Source organism: Mus caroli, unplaced genomic scaffold, assembly GCF_978045245.1.
Source record: "Mus caroli unplaced genomic scaffold, Mus_caroli_1 scaffold_18, whole genome shotgun sequence".
In the NCBI taxonomy this organism is placed as follows: domain Eukaryota; kingdom Metazoa; phylum Chordata; class Mammalia; order Rodentia; family Muridae; genus Mus; species Mus caroli.
In genome coordinates this window covers 58,729,107-58,745,052 of record NW_028227273.1, presented here as the reverse complement: position 1 = coordinate 58,745,052, position 15,946 = coordinate 58,729,107, and the positions used below count along the sequence as shown (strand labels likewise).

The 15,946-nt window shown below is 51.0% G+C and overlaps 2 protein-coding genes and 1 non-coding gene across 5 annotated transcripts; all 3 read left to right on the top strand.

Annotated features, from left to right (window-relative positions):
- The first annotated feature begins 2,511 nt into the window (after positions 1-2,511).
- LOC115029823 (U6 spliceosomal RNA) lies at positions 2,512-2,615 on the top strand. Its single transcript, XR_003835380.1, has one exon. It is a non-coding gene; the product is annotated as a U6 spliceosomal RNA (small nuclear RNA).
- Positions 2,616-3,490: 875 nt separating this feature from the next.
- Clic1 (CLIC family member 1) lies at positions 3,491-12,318 on the top strand. Its single transcript, XM_021185689.2, has 6 exons — positions 3,491-3,761; positions 5,672-5,781; positions 6,027-6,152; positions 6,282-6,388; positions 8,583-8,764; positions 11,912-12,318. The coding sequence occupies exons 1-6, from the start codon at positions 3,723-3,725 to the stop codon at positions 12,071-12,073; spliced, it is 726 nt and encodes a 241-aa protein (XP_021041348.1). The 5' UTR covers positions 3,491-3,722; the 3' UTR covers positions 12,074-12,318.
- A 104-nt stretch (positions 12,319-12,422) lies between these two features.
- Positions 12,423-15,912, top strand: Ddah2 (DDAH family member 2, ADMA-independent). Of its 3 annotated transcripts, none has more exons than XM_029470900.2 (7): positions 12,423-12,863; positions 13,694-14,052; positions 14,194-14,293; positions 14,424-14,497; positions 14,596-14,715; positions 15,124-15,224; positions 15,393-15,912. In XM_029470900.2, the coding sequence occupies exons 2-7, from the start codon at positions 13,756-13,758 to the stop codon at positions 15,553-15,555; spliced, it is 855 nt and encodes a 284-aa protein (XP_029326760.1). In that variant the 5' UTR covers positions 12,423-12,863; positions 13,694-13,755; the 3' UTR covers positions 15,556-15,912. The 3 variants fall into 3 exon arrangements, with proteins under 3 accessions (XP_029326760.1, XP_021005066.1, XP_029326759.1); XM_021149407.2 differs by having other exon boundaries at positions 15,075-15,224; positions 15,393-15,886; XM_029470899.2 differs by lacking the exon at positions 12,423-12,863 and adding an exon at positions 12,937-13,555 and having other exon boundaries at positions 15,075-15,224; positions 15,393-15,888.
- Positions 15,913-15,946: the final 34 nt, after the last annotated feature.

Genomic DNA, 15,946 nt, shown 5'->3' with positions numbered 1-15,946 from the left:
CCGCCGCGAGCCTGTGTCAAGGACCAGCCAGCCTGTGGGCGTGGGCCGCGCGCGCTCGCCCCGCCCTCTTAGTCGCTATTGGCTGAAAGGGTCTGCTTAGCCATCCAACGGGAAGGCAGTGAGGACGCTAGATGGTGATTGGTCCTTTTGCATTGGGGGCGGTGCTAGAGTGTTCAAAATTCCCGCCCTCTGCCGTTGCTAAGCAGCCATGTCGCAGAGCTTTGATTGATGCTGGGCGGAGCCCACCCTAAACTAAGGTCCCCGCCTGGAAAAAGGGTCTGGGCGGTGGAGAAGGCCAGAGCCGGGAGGCCGACCTTAAAGGGCCAGAGGTAGTCTTCCTCCTTCCTGAAGAGTGGAGAGAAGCAACATTAATTCAACCTGTGCCAGCAGCAACAACTCTGTTAATATTTGTACCCACTAAGTTAATATTTATAGAGAACTCAGAACAGTGCCCAGCAAACAAAGTAAGCGCTACATGAGTGTTTTAAATAAATAAGTGGAAGTAAGAACTAACTCCTGTTTCAGACCTACTTTGCCTGTTTCCTGATTGCAGGAGATGACCACCAACCACAGGAGCAACACGGGGCTTTATTATTTTGGAACCCCTGAAGAGGAAGTATAAGTATCTGAAAGACACTAAATTCTGAAAGTAGACCTAATTAGAACACATACAACCATACTACAGCCCTCTCACCCCTAAGGACACAGGGTATCTCTGATTAATGATCCATTTGGATGGGAAAGGAGGAGAAGGAAGGAGTTTCTGAGGGAGAAAAAAAAAACCCATACTTTACAAAACAATAAACAAACAAACAAACAAAAACTTCAGTGCTGGCTCAGCAGGTAAAAGTACCTTCAATTTTGTACCCAGATTGTCCTCTGTCCTCCATACCTGTGCTGCTTGTACACACACACACACACACACATCACATAATTTTAAAAAATCATCCTAGGTACACTAAACTAAGATCCTGCCTGAGGTTCAGAGATGGTGTGAGGTGACCTGGCTCTGCTGATCAGCGACTGGAAAATCATCTCCAAAGGGGAGCAAGACTAAGGGCTGGGTTAATGGTTACCCCTTGGCAAATTATTGAGCAATGGAGTTATGGAAACCTGGAAAAGGTTATTGGTGACAGCTTTGGGGAGTGGCAGGGAGGGACACACCTTCCATTCTCGGGTATGAAGAGATTAGGGACTGGTTTACCAAGAAGAGGAAGGGATCAGACCCAGGAAGAGAAGGCAGCAGAAGAAAAGAAGAGCTGGAGAAAGAGAAGTGGGAGCTCAGAGATAAGATGGCAGTATACATTTTTTTTTTTTTAATGCAGTCCTGGCTTCAAATCCAGGAGCACTGCTGGGTGATCCCAGGACAGAGCAGTCTGGAAAATAAAGGCAAGATAACGCATTTGTGCGTGCGTAGCAATTCAGGCAGCCACAGTCAATAGTGATGATCAGAGCAGCTGCAGCCATAAAGACAGCCAAGAGAGGCAGCCAAACCTGTTTGAGTCTAAAGCTTCTCCCAGCGATCTCACTGTGAGCAGATTGCCCGATGGCCACTTGCTGACCAGAGGGAAAAAAGGAGGTGTCTGGGAAATAAGCCTTCATGGAAGCCATCTCTCTTATCAGTGGGAAGAGGCTCTGGTGCAGATCTCAAGGGTCAGCATAGAGAGAACATTCTTAGGACTCAGCTGGGGCTCACGCATGAGTCAGTCTACTGCTGTCTGCAACGCTGTAGTTCAAAAGCCCAAACACCAAGTGTATTCTGCGTTTCTGGGGAGGAGAGAGATAAGCCTCCCCCCCTGGGAGGAGAAAGCTCTCAGAAGAGGAAGCACAAGAGGAAACCACTAACTAACTGCTGTTCCAGCAAACATGCATCAATTCACCTCAGCCCTCCCTGCCTCTTTCAGTTTCCAGCCCAGTTTTTCCTCTCTGTCTTTCCAAGTCCAGCATATTTTCTTCAAATATGTCTGTGTGTGTGTGTGTGTGTGTGTGTGTGTGTGTGTGTGTGTTAGACCGAGAAAAAAAGAAAGCTAGTCGGCAGTAGAGTGTGGAGGTTAGATATTGACAGACATATTTTAGTTTTTTTGTTTTTGTTTTTTGTTTTTTGTTTGTTTGTTTGTTTGTTTTGGTTTTTTGAGACAGGGTTTCTCTGTATAGCCCTGGCTGTCCTGGAACTCACTCTGTAGACCAGGCTGGCCTCGAACTCAGAAATATGCCTGCCTCTGCCTCCTGAGTGCTGGGATTAAAGGCGTGCACCACTACACCTGGTTTTGTTTTTGGGTTTTTTTGTTGTTGTTGTTTTCTTTAAAAGGGTAGTAGTAGTAGGCAGGGCGTGGTGGCGCACGCCTGTAATCCCAGCACCTGGGAGGCAGAGGCAGGCGGATTTCTGAGTTTGAGGCCAGCCTGGTCTACAGAGTGAGTTCCAGGACAGCCTCAACCACACAGAGAAACCCTGTCTAGAAAAACCAAAACACACACACACACACACATACACACACACATATATGTGTAGTAGAGCTTTCTTCAGTAGCACACACACTAAAATTGGAAAGATACAGAGATTAGCATGGCCCCTGCAGAAGGATGTCACACAAATTTGTGAGGCATTCCATATTTTTATTTGCCTGTGCTTTATCTAAAATCATTTGTATAGATGGGTAATTAAAAGATACTGAAGTGAAAAAAAAATAGGTAGTAAAGTTCTATTTTTATTCTAAAGTTAGACCCTCCAGAATCAGGCCTCCAGGGAAAGTGACCCCCCCCCCCCGTCTTATTTACTTAGATGTCCCCCACGACTCTGCTCACACTGACCTGTCTGACCTTTCCTTTTTTTCTTCCCGTGATAGAACCAGTCGCTACCCCACCCAACCCAGGATGAGCCCCAGTGCTATCCTAGAACCAGGATAGGTCTCCAAGGCAACCTTCGCCATTGAGAGGGCCCGGGTTGGGGAAAGTCTAAGCTTGGCCAGGCTTCCAGAGGACCGCCCCCTGCCGTGAAGCCTGGGCTCAGCTTCCTGTTTCCCCTGCATTAGGCCTCCTGGCCTCTGGCGGCCTGTGCCTTGGAGTGCCCTTTGCCAATCTGTAGTCCTCAGCTCACTATCTCCTTCCCGATCCCCCTCCACACGCGCAGAGCACAGTCCCAGCAAACCAGAAGACTGACTGGATAACTGAAAACAAAACAAAACGCAGAACCCTTGCATCCTCAAACTCCCTTTCTGCACCTCCGTGGTCACTTCGCTAGTGTCAAGCTTCCCTGTTTGATAGTGGCCACCCTTCTCATTAACGAAGCGAGGAAACTGAGGCACGAAAATGCTGCTGTGTTTAGGAGAGGTCAGGGAATCGAGGAAGCCCCCGGACTTCCCTTCTAACACCTCATCCCTGGGATCCCCGAGACCTCTGACTTCCGTCCCGGACCCACTCCCACGATCCCCGTGTCCCCTCCCCTCGTGTCCCCTCCCCAGGTCCAGGGCGGGGCCGGCCGGTGAGTCAGCTGCTCCCTGAGCTAAACGGGAGGGACCGAGGTGGAGCAGCTGGGTGTGGGGTGCACTGGGCCTGTGGGGAAGCCGTGTTGGAGCAAACTAAAGGGTCTGATCGGACTTGGGTTGCGCCGAAGGGACAGCCCTGAGTCTGGAGGAGAGAATCCCCGACCGTGAGACCCGCCTTCCCTAGCCCCGGCCCCTCCCAGTTCCCCCAGCGACGGCTGCTTCCTGGTCCCCGACGCAACCATGGCTGAAGAACAACCTCAGGTCGAACTGTTCGTGAAGGTAAGAACACTTTCTCTTTCTTTGGCCACTCTCAGGATTTCTTCAAGTCAGTCCTCCCCTCTCCTGGGCTCCAGCTCAACCCCTTCCTAGTTGACCCCACTCCCAGCCCCGGTGCTGTTTTGCTGGGGGGGGGGGCGGACACGACTTGTGAGACGGTAATGGGAGTGCTAGACTCGCCCTGGGAAGTTTATAGAAGAGGTTTCCAGCAGCCTAAAGGAGAGAAAGGTAAAGTTTCAGGAGTGAGAGAGTGAATGGGGCTCGGTGCGGGATCCAGGGGGATCCAGACAAGAGAAGGACCGAGAAAGGGACAGTGGTGGGGTTCGAGAAGGTCAGAGGAGAGTTGGCTATGGTGTGGCCCTATGAAAGAAAAAGATGAAAGATGGGGCAGAGAAAAAGTGGGGAGAGAGCGAGAAAAAGGGAGGGAGAGAGGGAGAAAAAGAGGAGAGAGAGGGGAGAGAGAGGAGAGAGAGGGGAGAGGGGAGAGAGAGAGGAGAGAGAGAGAGAGAGAGAGAGAGAGAGAGAGAGAGAGAGAGAGAGAGAGAATGAATAAGAGTCTGGTAGGGTTGAAGGACGAGTGTGTCGCAGGGTGGAAGGAAAGAGCCTTCACGAAGAAGCAGCACAATCAGTGGCTGAGATGACTATCCCCCAGCCGAGGCAGGAAGGAGATTAAAGTTTAGCAGTAGTTACTTATGAAGAGAGGAGAGGAGAGCTCCAAATGGGACAGGAGACTCCTTGGGTTAGATGTAAATGCCGGGCTGATAGGTATGGAAGAAAAAGCCCCCTCCCCTTGAGCCCTCCCCCTTCACACTATCCTCTCTGTGGGTGTGGTCAAAGCGAGGTGGTGCTAGGCTTTTGGCTTTTGGGTTCGGAAACCACTGGCTGCCGCGCTCCTCCTCTGCTCAGGCCCGTCCCCTCCGGCACCACCCTTCCCCATAACCCCGGTGCACGTCCCTTCCTCTCCGGGCAGGTCCTCTCCCAGTGAGCACATTCGCACTCGTTTTTGCTTCTCGGCCTCCCTTGGCATTCCTTTCGTTCTTCTCGACTGTGTGTGGTGTTCTGTTTTTCTCTATCCTTTTTTTTTTTTTGTTTTCTGGGTTTTCTCTGGCTGCCTTTCCCAGTTTCTTGGCCCAGGGGAGTGAACTGGAGCCTGGGTCCGCCCCTTAGGTGTGGTCCCCACCTCACGCTCGCCTCCAGGGGCTATTTTTACCCTGGGCGAGGTGATGCTGTAGAGATCCTGGCCCTGTGTCCAGTGCCGAGGATCTTAGAGGACCAGAGGACATGAGTGAGGGTTTGGGGAACTGTAGGGGTGGCGGCAGCTGCCTAGGCCTCTGTGTGTATAGGTCCCTGCCCCCACTTCCTTGCCAGGAAGGAAGCTGCTGAGGCCTGAAGACACAGAAATGAATCACCCTCAGTCTAGGGGGAGGTGTCCCTTGGGGGATGAGGTCACCTGCATCCAATTAGAGAGTTGCCCCCTTTGTTAGGTCCTCCATATCTCTAAGTTGAGATTAGGTCCTCTGCCTGCCAGGCCCAGCTTCCAGAAACAGCTTAGATAGAATAGAGGCTTAGTGAATGGGGATCCTAGTTTCCAAACCCTGCCCAACCCCTCTGCTCCACTGAAGAAGATCTAGTATTCAATTCCAACCCCACCAAGTCCCCCATTCTTTGCCTTTTGAATCCTGATTCTCAAAGCTAGCCAAGACTTAATTGTTCCTCTGTCTCCTCCCAACTGTCAATCACTGGGATGCCACCAGCCTACCTTTGCTGATCCAGGACCAAAAGAGTAAATAATTCCGCTCTCGGGGTAGCTTAGAGATCGTGGCAGTGTATGTCAGAACTAGCAAGAGGTTCAGAGAGCAGCCTGGTAAGGATGGGGTGCTCCAGGCCTAATGCTGGGTGCGTTATTTTTTCAGGCTGGCAGTGATGGTGCCAAGATTGGGAACTGCCCCTTCTCCCAGAGACTGTTCATGGTGCTCTGGCTCAAGGGAGTCACCTTCAACGTTACCACTGTGGACACCAAGAGGTGGGCCCACTTCTGACCCTCTAAACATCCCTTGTGTGGATGCACGTGCACTGTATGCGCATGCGCACTCTCGTGAACCCGTCTTCCTTAAACTGGTTCTCTCTCGTCTGGGACAAATCTCTCCATTCTGATGTCCCTGTTTCTCTCTCTCTCTCTCTCTCTCTCTCTCTCTCTCTCTCTCTCACACACACACACACACACACACACATCCCTTTTCCTTTCTTGATGTGTGACCTCTTCTCCAGACGGACAGAGACTGTACAGAAGCTCTGCCCCGGTGGGCAGCTGCCGTTCTTGCTCTATGGCACCGAAGTGCACACAGACACCAACAAGATTGAGGAATTCCTGGAGGCCATGCTGTGCCCTCCCAGGTACAGGGATACTTGGAAAGAAAAGGGGAGCTGGGAGGCTTTTGCAGAACAAAGGTCGAAGAGGGGAGACAGGTAGTTGCAGGGCAGAGTACCCCAGAAAGGACTTCACTTTATCCCTCTGCCTTCCAGGTACCCAAAGCTGGCTGCCCTGAACCCTGAGTCCAACACCTCGGGGCTGGACATATTTGCCAAGTTTTCTGCCTACATCAAGAACTCAAACCCAGCCCTCAATGACAGTGAGTCTTATGGGTCAGGGCTTGGGTCCTACAGGGTTGGGGCATCTGTGAGCTCAGCTGTCAGGGAGATGGAGAGGATGTTTTCAGACCCCTGCTGAGCCTCCATTAACCTCCTGGCTGTCTCATTGCTAAGACTTTTGGAGTTTAGGGTTTGTTTTGGTTTTGTTTTTTTGTTTTTTGTTTTTTTTTTTTTGTTTTTTCGAGACAGGGTTTCTCTGTGTAGCCCTGGCTGTCCTGGCACTCACTCTGTAGACCAGGCTGGCCTCGAACTCAGAAATCCGCCTGCCTCTGCCTCCCGAGTGCTGGGATTAAAGGCGTGCGCCACCACGCCCGGCTTGGTTTTTTGTTTGTTTGTTTGTTTTTGAGATTTTATTTATTTCTTATATACATGAGAAGTATTTGTCTGTATATCTCTGCATCAAGAGCATGAAGTGCCTGAAGGCCAAGAGAGAGTGTTAGAGTCCCTGGGATTGGGGTTACAGATATTGGCTGGGAATCAAACTTCAGGTCCTCTGCAAGAACAGCCAATGTTCTCAACCACTGAACGGTCTCTGCAGTCCCAAGACCAGCTTTTTAATTGGGTACTGGCATCTGAAGCTGAATTCTTATGTTTATACATCACATGTTGTACCCACAAATCATCTCTCAACCTTCTAGAGTTCACTCTTTTGTTTTGGTTTGGTTGTTTTTTTTTTTCTTTTTTTTTTCTTTTGGCTTTTTGAGACAGGGTTTCTCTGTGTAGTCCAGGCTGTCCTGAAACTCACTCTGTAGACCAGGCTGGCCTCGAACTCAGAAATCCGCCTGCCTCTGCCTCCCAAGTGCTGGGATCAAAGGCGTGCGCCACCACATCCGGCTCCTACAATTCATTCTTAAAGTGCATCCTCACGTGTGCGGCCCACACCACCACATGTACTGCAGCATTGCCAGGCTCACAGACACGAGAGCTCTTTTACTATTTTCCATATATACTTTGCTTTTTGGTAGAACCGGGGAATGATCGATTCTGGGAAGGTCTCTGCATCTTTCTAATCTGCTTCCAGAGCTATAGAGTGGGGATAACTTCCATTTTCTCCATTTGCGTGAGACTTGTTTCTAGACTGACTGGGAGGCTGAGGGAGAGGATGTGACTCAGGGTACAGAGCTTGACTTGTATGCGAAATCCTAGGCTCCATTTCTAGCGCTTGTGGGGATAAATTAAAAGCTAGCGGCTGGGGAGATGGATGTCACCTGTGTGTTTGCCACTAAAGTCTGAGTACCGAGTACTTGCGTTTGGATGCTCTGTGGTCAAAATCTTTGAATGATGGGCACCTTCTGTAATCCCATTTCTGGGGAATCGGAGGTAGGAGGGCCCTGGGCTCAGGCGATCAGCTAATAGAGTCTAATTGATAAGCTCTAGGTTCAGGGAGAAACCTTGTCTCAAAAATAAAGTGGGGACTGGAAAGATGATTCACTGGTTAAAAGCTCCTGCCGAGGACTAGGTTTTGGTTTTCAGCATCCACCTGACAGCTCACACTACCTGTAACTCCAGTTTCTGGGGGTCTGAACCTGTTTCTGACCGCCGCCACCACCAGCACGCCTGCTAGGATCCTACATGTACAAGATGTGTGTATACTTCTATGGGCTCGCACACATACACATAAACAAAAATATATAAATAAACCTTTAAACCTTAGAGAGAGAGAGAGAGAGAGAGAGAGAGAGAGAGAGAGAAGGGCTAGAGAGATGGCTCAGCAGTTAAGAGCACTGACTGTTCTTCCAGAGGTCCTGAGTTCAATTCCCAGCAACTACATGGTGGCTCACAACCATCTGTAATGGGATCCGATGCCTTCTTCTGGTGTGTCTGAAGATAGCAACAGTGTACTCACATACATAAAATAAACAAATAAATCTTTAAAGAGGAAAGAAAGAAAGAGAGAGAGAGAGAAAGAAAGAAAGATGGAGAACCATTGAGGAAGACAATGAATATTGACCTCTGACCCCCCCCACACACACACATATGCAAACACCTGCACACATATGTCACACATTTAATAATAGCATACACAATGAAGTTGTTTGGTTTGTTTTTCTTAATCAAATCCAGGGTCTCACACATGCTAAGCAGGCTCTTTCTCTCTGAGCTATGCCCTCACTCCTTCTCAGCTCTTCTTGGGCAGGCTATTTAAAATTCTGATCAGCTTCTTCTCTTGCACAGACCTAGAGAAGGGACTCCTGAAAGCCCTGAAGGTTCTAGACAATTACCTGACATCCCCCCTCCCAGAAGAAGTGGATGAAACCAGCGCCGAAGATGAGGGCATCTCTCAGAGGAAGTTTCTGGACGGCAATGAGCTCACCCTGGCTGACTGCAACCTGCTGCCAAAGCTTCACATAGTACAGGTTGGTGGTCACCATGGGGGGAAACGGGATCAATCTCTAAGGTGATTTTTTTTTGGGGGGGTGGGTTTGAGACAGGGCTTCTCTGTGTAGTCCCGGCTGTCCTGGAACTCACTCTGTAGACCAGGCTGGCCTCGAACTCAGAAATCCGCCTGCCTCTGCCTCCCGAATGCTGGGATTAAAGGTGTGAGCCACCACGCCTGGCGGTGATTTTTTTTTTAATCACCTTTTATTTATTACAAAGGGCAAGACACAAATGGGGTTTGGAAGTCAGGAGAAAACTGGGGGGAGTCAGTTTTCTCCCCTCCACCATGTGGATCCCAAAGATTGAGCTTTGGTCACCTGACTTGGCTGCAGATGCCTTTACTCTGCTGAGCAGTCTTACCAGTCCAGTGTTGCTATCCATCACGCCTAGGCTTTTACATGGATGCTGAGCATCCTAACTCAGGCACGCATACTTGCACAGCAAGCATCCACTTTCTCCGAATGGTTTCCATAGATTGCTACCAGTGGTGGGCCCCTGCCCAGGGACCATAGCCCTTAGCAATTGTTGCCCAAGTAAGAGAATTACATCCCATGACACAAGCCATGCTTATACAGCATCCATTCAAGAGTGGCATTCAGTTTTACTGTATGTCTGTGTTTATCTGTGTACATGTGTGTCTGCATGTGCCTGTGTATCTGTGTGCATATGTTTGCCTGTGTGTATAGGTGTCTGTGTATCTGTGTGTGCCTGTGTCACTGTGTGTGTGTGTGCCTGTATGTATGTGTGTGCCTGTGTGTCTGTGTGTATGTGTGGGTCTGTGTGTATGTGTGTGCCTGAGGGCCTGTGTGTACATGTGTGCCTGCCTGTTTGTACCCAGGGTTGCTTCCAAGAAGGCTTTTCCTGCAACTGTATCCCTGCCAAATGTACAAATCAAACAAAGGATTCTCTCAGGTCTATGCTGTAACTCTTCACATAGTCCAGGCTTCCCAGGTTCTCTCAAGGAAGAGTCCTGAGTTGCTGTTTCCTTTCTGTCCTGGCCTTAAAGCTACAGTGTAATTTAGTAAAACACAGAGCCACTATCACTCCACCATCAACTGAGAGGCACCAGACGGTAAGAAAGCTGGGCAGAGGGTCTCGTCTCTGCCTGTAATCCTCAGTGTGCTGCAGGCTGAAGTAGTAAGTTCAGTGCAAGTTGGAGGCCAGCCTTAGCTACAGAATGAGAGCCTGGTTCAAACAACACCACCACCACTACCCCACACACACAAAGAAAAAGGAAAAAAAGAAAGCAGCCAGGCGGTGGTGGCGCACGCCTTTAGTCCCAGCTCTTGGGAGACAGAGGCAGGTGGATTTCTAAGTCTGAGGCCAGCCTGATCTACAAAGTGAGTTCTAGGACAGCCAGGGCTACACAGAGAAACCCTGTCTTGGAAAACCAAAAGAAAGAAAGAAAGAAAGAAAGAAAGAAAGAAAGAAAGAAAGAAAGAAAGAAAGAAAGAAAGAAAGAAAGAAAGAAAGAAAGCAATGAGAAAAGAAGCAAATGATGTTCATTTAGTTCTTGCCCACAAACAGTTGAGATTGAATTGAAGAGAAAGCATTCACATCAAGGGATGTGATGGCTTGCAGAGATGGCTCAGTGGTTAAAAGCACTGGCTGCTCCTTCCAGAGGATCTGGATTCAATTCCCAACACCCACATGGCAGCTCCCAACTGTCTATAACTCCAGTTCTAGAGAATCTGACATCCTCACTCAGGCATACATGCACTCAAACACCAATGCACATAAAATATAAAACAAACAAACAAATAAAAGAAACTCATCCACATCAAGGTACTAATAGATGACCTGAAAGAAGTCAAGTGAAAAGGAGACAAAGTTCTCTACAAAAATGTTACTCTTTACCAATTCTCTCTCTTTCTCTCTCTCTCTCTCTCTCTCTCTCTCTCTCTCTCTGTGTGTGTGTGTGTGTGTGTGTGTGTTTACTGATAATGGAACCCAGGACTGACCACAACCCCAGCCTGTGTTTGTCTCTGCCTCTGTATATATTCAGTTTTAATCACACATGAGTGCAGGTGCCTTTGGAGTGCAGAAGGCAGTGGTAGATCCCCTGGAACTGGAGCTGCCCACTGAGGGCGCTGGAAATCAAACATCTGCAGCAGGTGTTCGCCACTGAGCCATTTCTTAGCCTGTCTCTCTCTTTTTTTTTTTTTTGGGTTTTCGAGACAGGGTTTCTCTGTGTAGCCCTGGCTGTCCTGGCACTCACTTTGTAGACCAGGCTGGCCTCGAACTCAGAAATCCACCTGCCTCTGCCTCCCGAGTGCTGGGATTAAAGGCGTGCGCCACCACGCCCGGCCTGTCTCTCTCTTTATCTGTTTCTTGAGACAGGGTCTTTCTATTTAGTTTTAGTGAGCATGGACCTTGCTAGGTGAGTTCTAGGGCTGCCAGGTTTACACAGAGAAACCCCATCTTGGGATGTGTGTGTGGGGCGCAGTGAGGATGAGGATGGAAGGGAAAGAAGCGGTGAGAAGTCTCTAGAGGGGCTGGAGAGATGGCTCAGGGGTTAAGAGCACTGACTGCTCTTATTGAGGACCAGGTTCAGTTGCCAACACCCACATGGCACCTAACAGCATCTGTAACTCAGACCAGAGGATCTGATGCCCTAGTGCACAGTCATACAAATAAAACGCCCATCCTCATAAAATAAAAATAAATCTAGCCAGCATGGTGGCGCACGCCTTTAATCCCAGCCCTTAGGAGGTAGAGATGGGTGCATCCCAGAGTTTGAGGCCAGCCTGGTCTACAGAGCAAGTTCCAGGACAGCCAGGGCTACACAGAGAAAACCTGTCTTGATATAAATAACATCTAAAAGTACAATTTTTAAAGACTCTAGGCACAGGGTACAAGTCTGTAATACCATTCCAGAGATCATCCAGCCTGTGTGACACAGAGAGACCCTATCTCAAAAGAACGGCAGCAAAAAAGTTTGTAAGAATCGAAGTTGAATGGTCTGGCATCCTGGACAGGGCTCTGTTTTTTGTTTGTTTTGTTTTGTTTTTTTGTTTTTGTTTTTTACCTGGCAGACCCTAAAGGAAGAGAAAGTTCAACAGCTCCAAAGCAAAGCAAGCATGCCTTCCCTGGGGCTAACACACTGACCTCTCTCTAACTTTTAGGTGGTGTGCAAAAAGTACAGAGGCTTCACCATCCCAGAGGCATTCCGTGGAGTGCATCGGTACTTGAGCAACGCTTATGCCCGGGAAGAATTTGCCTCCACCTGTCCAGATGATGAAGAGATAGAACTAGCCTATGAGCAAGTGGCCAGGGCTCTCAAATGAGCACCTTTTAAATGGTCCTTCACCCACTCTGTGCTCTCCACAGAGGCTTCGGGGGGCTTCCACGTTGCTGCATAATGGACACACTCCAAAATAGCCAGTGGGCAGGAAATCCGGGGCACTTGTTGGGGGCCTGGGGTGGGGCTGTGGGATAAGGCAAAGGATAGTGGACAAGGGTAAGATTTTTATTTTGGGATGGGGTGGGTAGGACAACGCATTTCAGTAATAAAATACAGAATGGAAAAAAATCTAGTGTTGTTTTTACACAAAGACGGCTTAAAGTGTGGTGGGCTCCAAATGAAGAGAAGGGTCAGTGATCTTTTAAGCTCAGTGTAACTGCTGGGAATTTGGGAGGGGAGTGTTTGTACAGGGTCTGCCATGTTTTGTATCTGTCCATAAGAGGGCTGTTTCGCGGTCCACATCGCGATTGTAGCCCCGCAGCCAGGGCTAGCAGGATCAGGGTGGGCCTGGACACCGCTCTGGGGGCGGTGCCTGAGTTCAGGGAAGGGGGGCACTCAGCCCTGGAGGAATGGGCGCGGCCTAGCAGGGCGGAATGGGCGTGGTCTTAGAAGGTCCCGCCCCGTCCCGCTTAGACAATGCCCCGGAGCCGCCAGACCATCGCGCCCCCGCCCCATCGTCGTATGTGAGCTCGCCTACCCTGGGAACCCCTCAAAAGCCCGAGCTATCCGTCTCTCCAGCTTGAGGACTCAGACTCCCATCTTCATTAACTCTCTCCTCTGGGGGTGGGGCCAAGGCTGAAATCACAAGGCTGCAGGAGTGGAGGTGGCCGCTGGTGAGTCTGAAGAGGGGGCTGTCTCCGAAACGGTATGGGGAGGCTGGAGTTTGGGGGTGCTGCATACGTCCCTGCACCGGACGGAGTGTGCGAATAACCTGCACTTGGGCGAAGAGCTGGGCGGGGTAGACTTTAGAAGATGGGCAGGGGTACGGAGTTCTGAAGCCTGGAGTGGTTCCACGCCGCGCCCCTCCCCCGTTTCTCCGCCCTCCAGATTTCGTTTAAGACCTCTCCCAGTCCTCCGGGACTAAGTCTGGTTTGTACTGGGTCGCTCGAAGGGCAGCGTGACGACCCGGGGTGGAGAGAGAGGATGCTTAACTCCTTAGATTCTAGTTCCTCGGGTTTGCGCCTGTTCCCCTTTCTCCGTCGAGCATATGAGACTTCACACCCCAGGTCCTGATTCACCACCCAGTTTTCTTTTCCAGTCCTATAACCTCTGCGGGTCCCTGGCAGGACTTTGGGTCCCTCCTGCTGCGAGCAGCTGAGGGTTAAGGGGGCGGGGCCGCCGCATTTTTGGGGAGTGAGCGCATCCTAGCGGCTGCCAGGAGGGGCGCGGGGCAGGGACCTAGCGGAGCCCCGAGCAGGGGCAACAGGTGTTTGGGAGATTAAGGATCCAAGTCTTGTTCCCTTGGGCGCCTCTTAAAGCAGATCCCTGGTGAAAGGAGGCTGAGCGGGGTCCACAGAGCCAGAAGGTTTGGAGGGGGTGGGGCAGAGTGGGAGGGGCGCCTGGAGATGGCAGGAGGAAGACCTAGGAGCTTTTAACACTCACCCCTTCTCTTCTTTGCATGTCTTTCTCTTCTATCCCCGCCCCTTTCAATTTCTTCTCTTAGATCAGTGAAGTCAAGAGAAAAAACAAAACAGCTTGACTGGAAGGGGCTTCGGTGTGGATGTGATGGGGACGCCGGGGGAGGGGCTGGGTCGTTGTTCCCATGCCCTGATCCGGGGTGTCCCCGAGAGCTTGGCATCCGGAGAAGGTGCTGGCGCTGGTCTTCCGGCTCTGGACCTGGCTAAAGCTCAAAGGGAGCATGGAGTACTAGGAGGTAAACTGAGGCAACGACTAGGGCTGCAGCTGCTTGAGCTGCCTCCTGAGGAATCACTGCCGCTGGGACCACTGCTTGGTGACACGGCTGTGATCCAAGGAGACACGGCCCTAATCACAAGGCCCTGGAGCCCAGCACGTAGGCCTGAGGTGAGGACCAGGGTGCGGGTGTGTTGGAGAACAGGATTGCGCGGGGTGGGGTGGAAGAAGGTCGAGGGGAGGAGGCTGGATGTCTGGGGTTGGCAGAAAATAGGGAGTGAGGATGTCTCTGCCTGCTCTCTCTTCTCCAAGGTTGATGGAGTGCGGAAAGCCCTCCAGGACTTGGGACTCCGAATTGTGGAGATGGGGGATGAGAATGCGACGCTGGACGGCACCGACGTCCTCTTCACCGGTGAGGCAACGGATGGTCAGCACCTATGTGGGCTTGGCAAGGGAAGCAGAGTTTGGGAGACTAGGCGATCTCAGGTCTTGACTCCAAACTCACTCTGGCCTTCAAACCTTCGCATCCTCCCGGGATTCAGGCCGGGAGTTTTTCGTAGGCCTCTCCAAGTGGACCAATCATCGAGGAGCTGAGATCGTGGCAGACACGTTCCGGGTGAGGAACCAGAGAAGCTTGGGGAAGGAGTGCGGCCAATGTGCCAGAGGGCTTGACCTGTGCTCCTTACGCACCCCTAAATCCTCCTGATCTTCTAGGACTTCGCTGTCTCAACGGTACCGGTCTCAGGCTCCTCGCACCTGCGCGGCCTCTGTGGCATGGGGGGACCTCGCACCGTGGTGGCTGGAAGCAGCGAGGCTGCCCAAAAAGCAGTCAGGGTGAGGCGGGGCAGGGCTTGGTGAAGGCGTGGTCAACAAAGTGGGCGTGGTTTAGGGCAAGGGCAGCACAGAAGTTGCCTAGCTCTGGGAATTGCCCACAGTCCTTGTCTTCACTAAGATGTTCAGCTAATACAAAGGGACACCCTAGTAGTAATGGGGTACAGAAGAAACAAGAGTAGGGGAGGGGTTGCAAAAGGCAGCGGTAGCTAAAGTGCCTGAGACGACTGTGTCTGTCACAGCAGGCATTATATATTTGCTGTCATTATCTCACAAAAGTAACCCTTACCCCAAGCTCTTACTTTGTGGTAGGTCAGTCATACTCAGCTGTGGAGACCTCAATGCCCTCTTCCTCTCTCCAGGCAATGGCAACGCTGACTGATCACCCCTACGCCTCTCTGACCCTCCCAGATGATGCAGCTAGTGACTGTCTCTTTCTGCGCCCCGGGTTGCCTGGTGCCACACCTTTCCTCCTGCACCGCGGAGGTGGGGACCTGCCCAACAGCCAGGAGGTGAGGGAGGGGAAAACCGCCCCACCAACCAGAGAAAGCAGTCTGTCTTTCCCAGTGGGAGAAAGGAGGGGGCCCATCCCCAGAAGCCTGGATGGGACCCCCACTGGGAACTGGCTAGAGGGGGGTTGTGGCTCTGTTATCAAAACATCCTTGGGGTCCTCCCTGCAGGCTCTGCAGAAGCTCTCTGATGTCACCCTGGTACCTGTGTCCTGCTCAGAACTGGAGAAGGCTGGAGCTGGCCTCAGCTCCCTCTGCCTGGTGCTCAGCACACGCCCCCACTGCTGAGGGCCTGGATTTGGGGATCCCGCTGGTTAGGAATAGAGCTGTATAGTGGGTAGAATCAGCTAATAGAGGCTGGGTAGTCGAGAGGAGATGCCCCAGGATAGGGAAGGACTTAGTGTGGAAAAGAATAGAAACCATTGGGTGAGTCCTCTCTGTCAAAACCAATAAAATAAAATTGGCCTTTTAGATAAGGGCTGTGACTGGTTTCTCGATGGGACAAAGGGATAGGATGGGGCTGAAATCCAAAACTGGGGTCAGTGCTAGGGAGACAGATTCTTTAACTTTTGTTAAAGACAACGTTTGTGTAGCTCTGGCTGTCCTGGACCTCACTCTGTACACCAGGCTCGCCTCAAACTCAAATTCACCTGTCTCTGTCTTCTGAGTGCTAGGATTAAAAGCTTGGGTCACCACTGCCCAGCTGGACTCTTTCATTTTAAAAA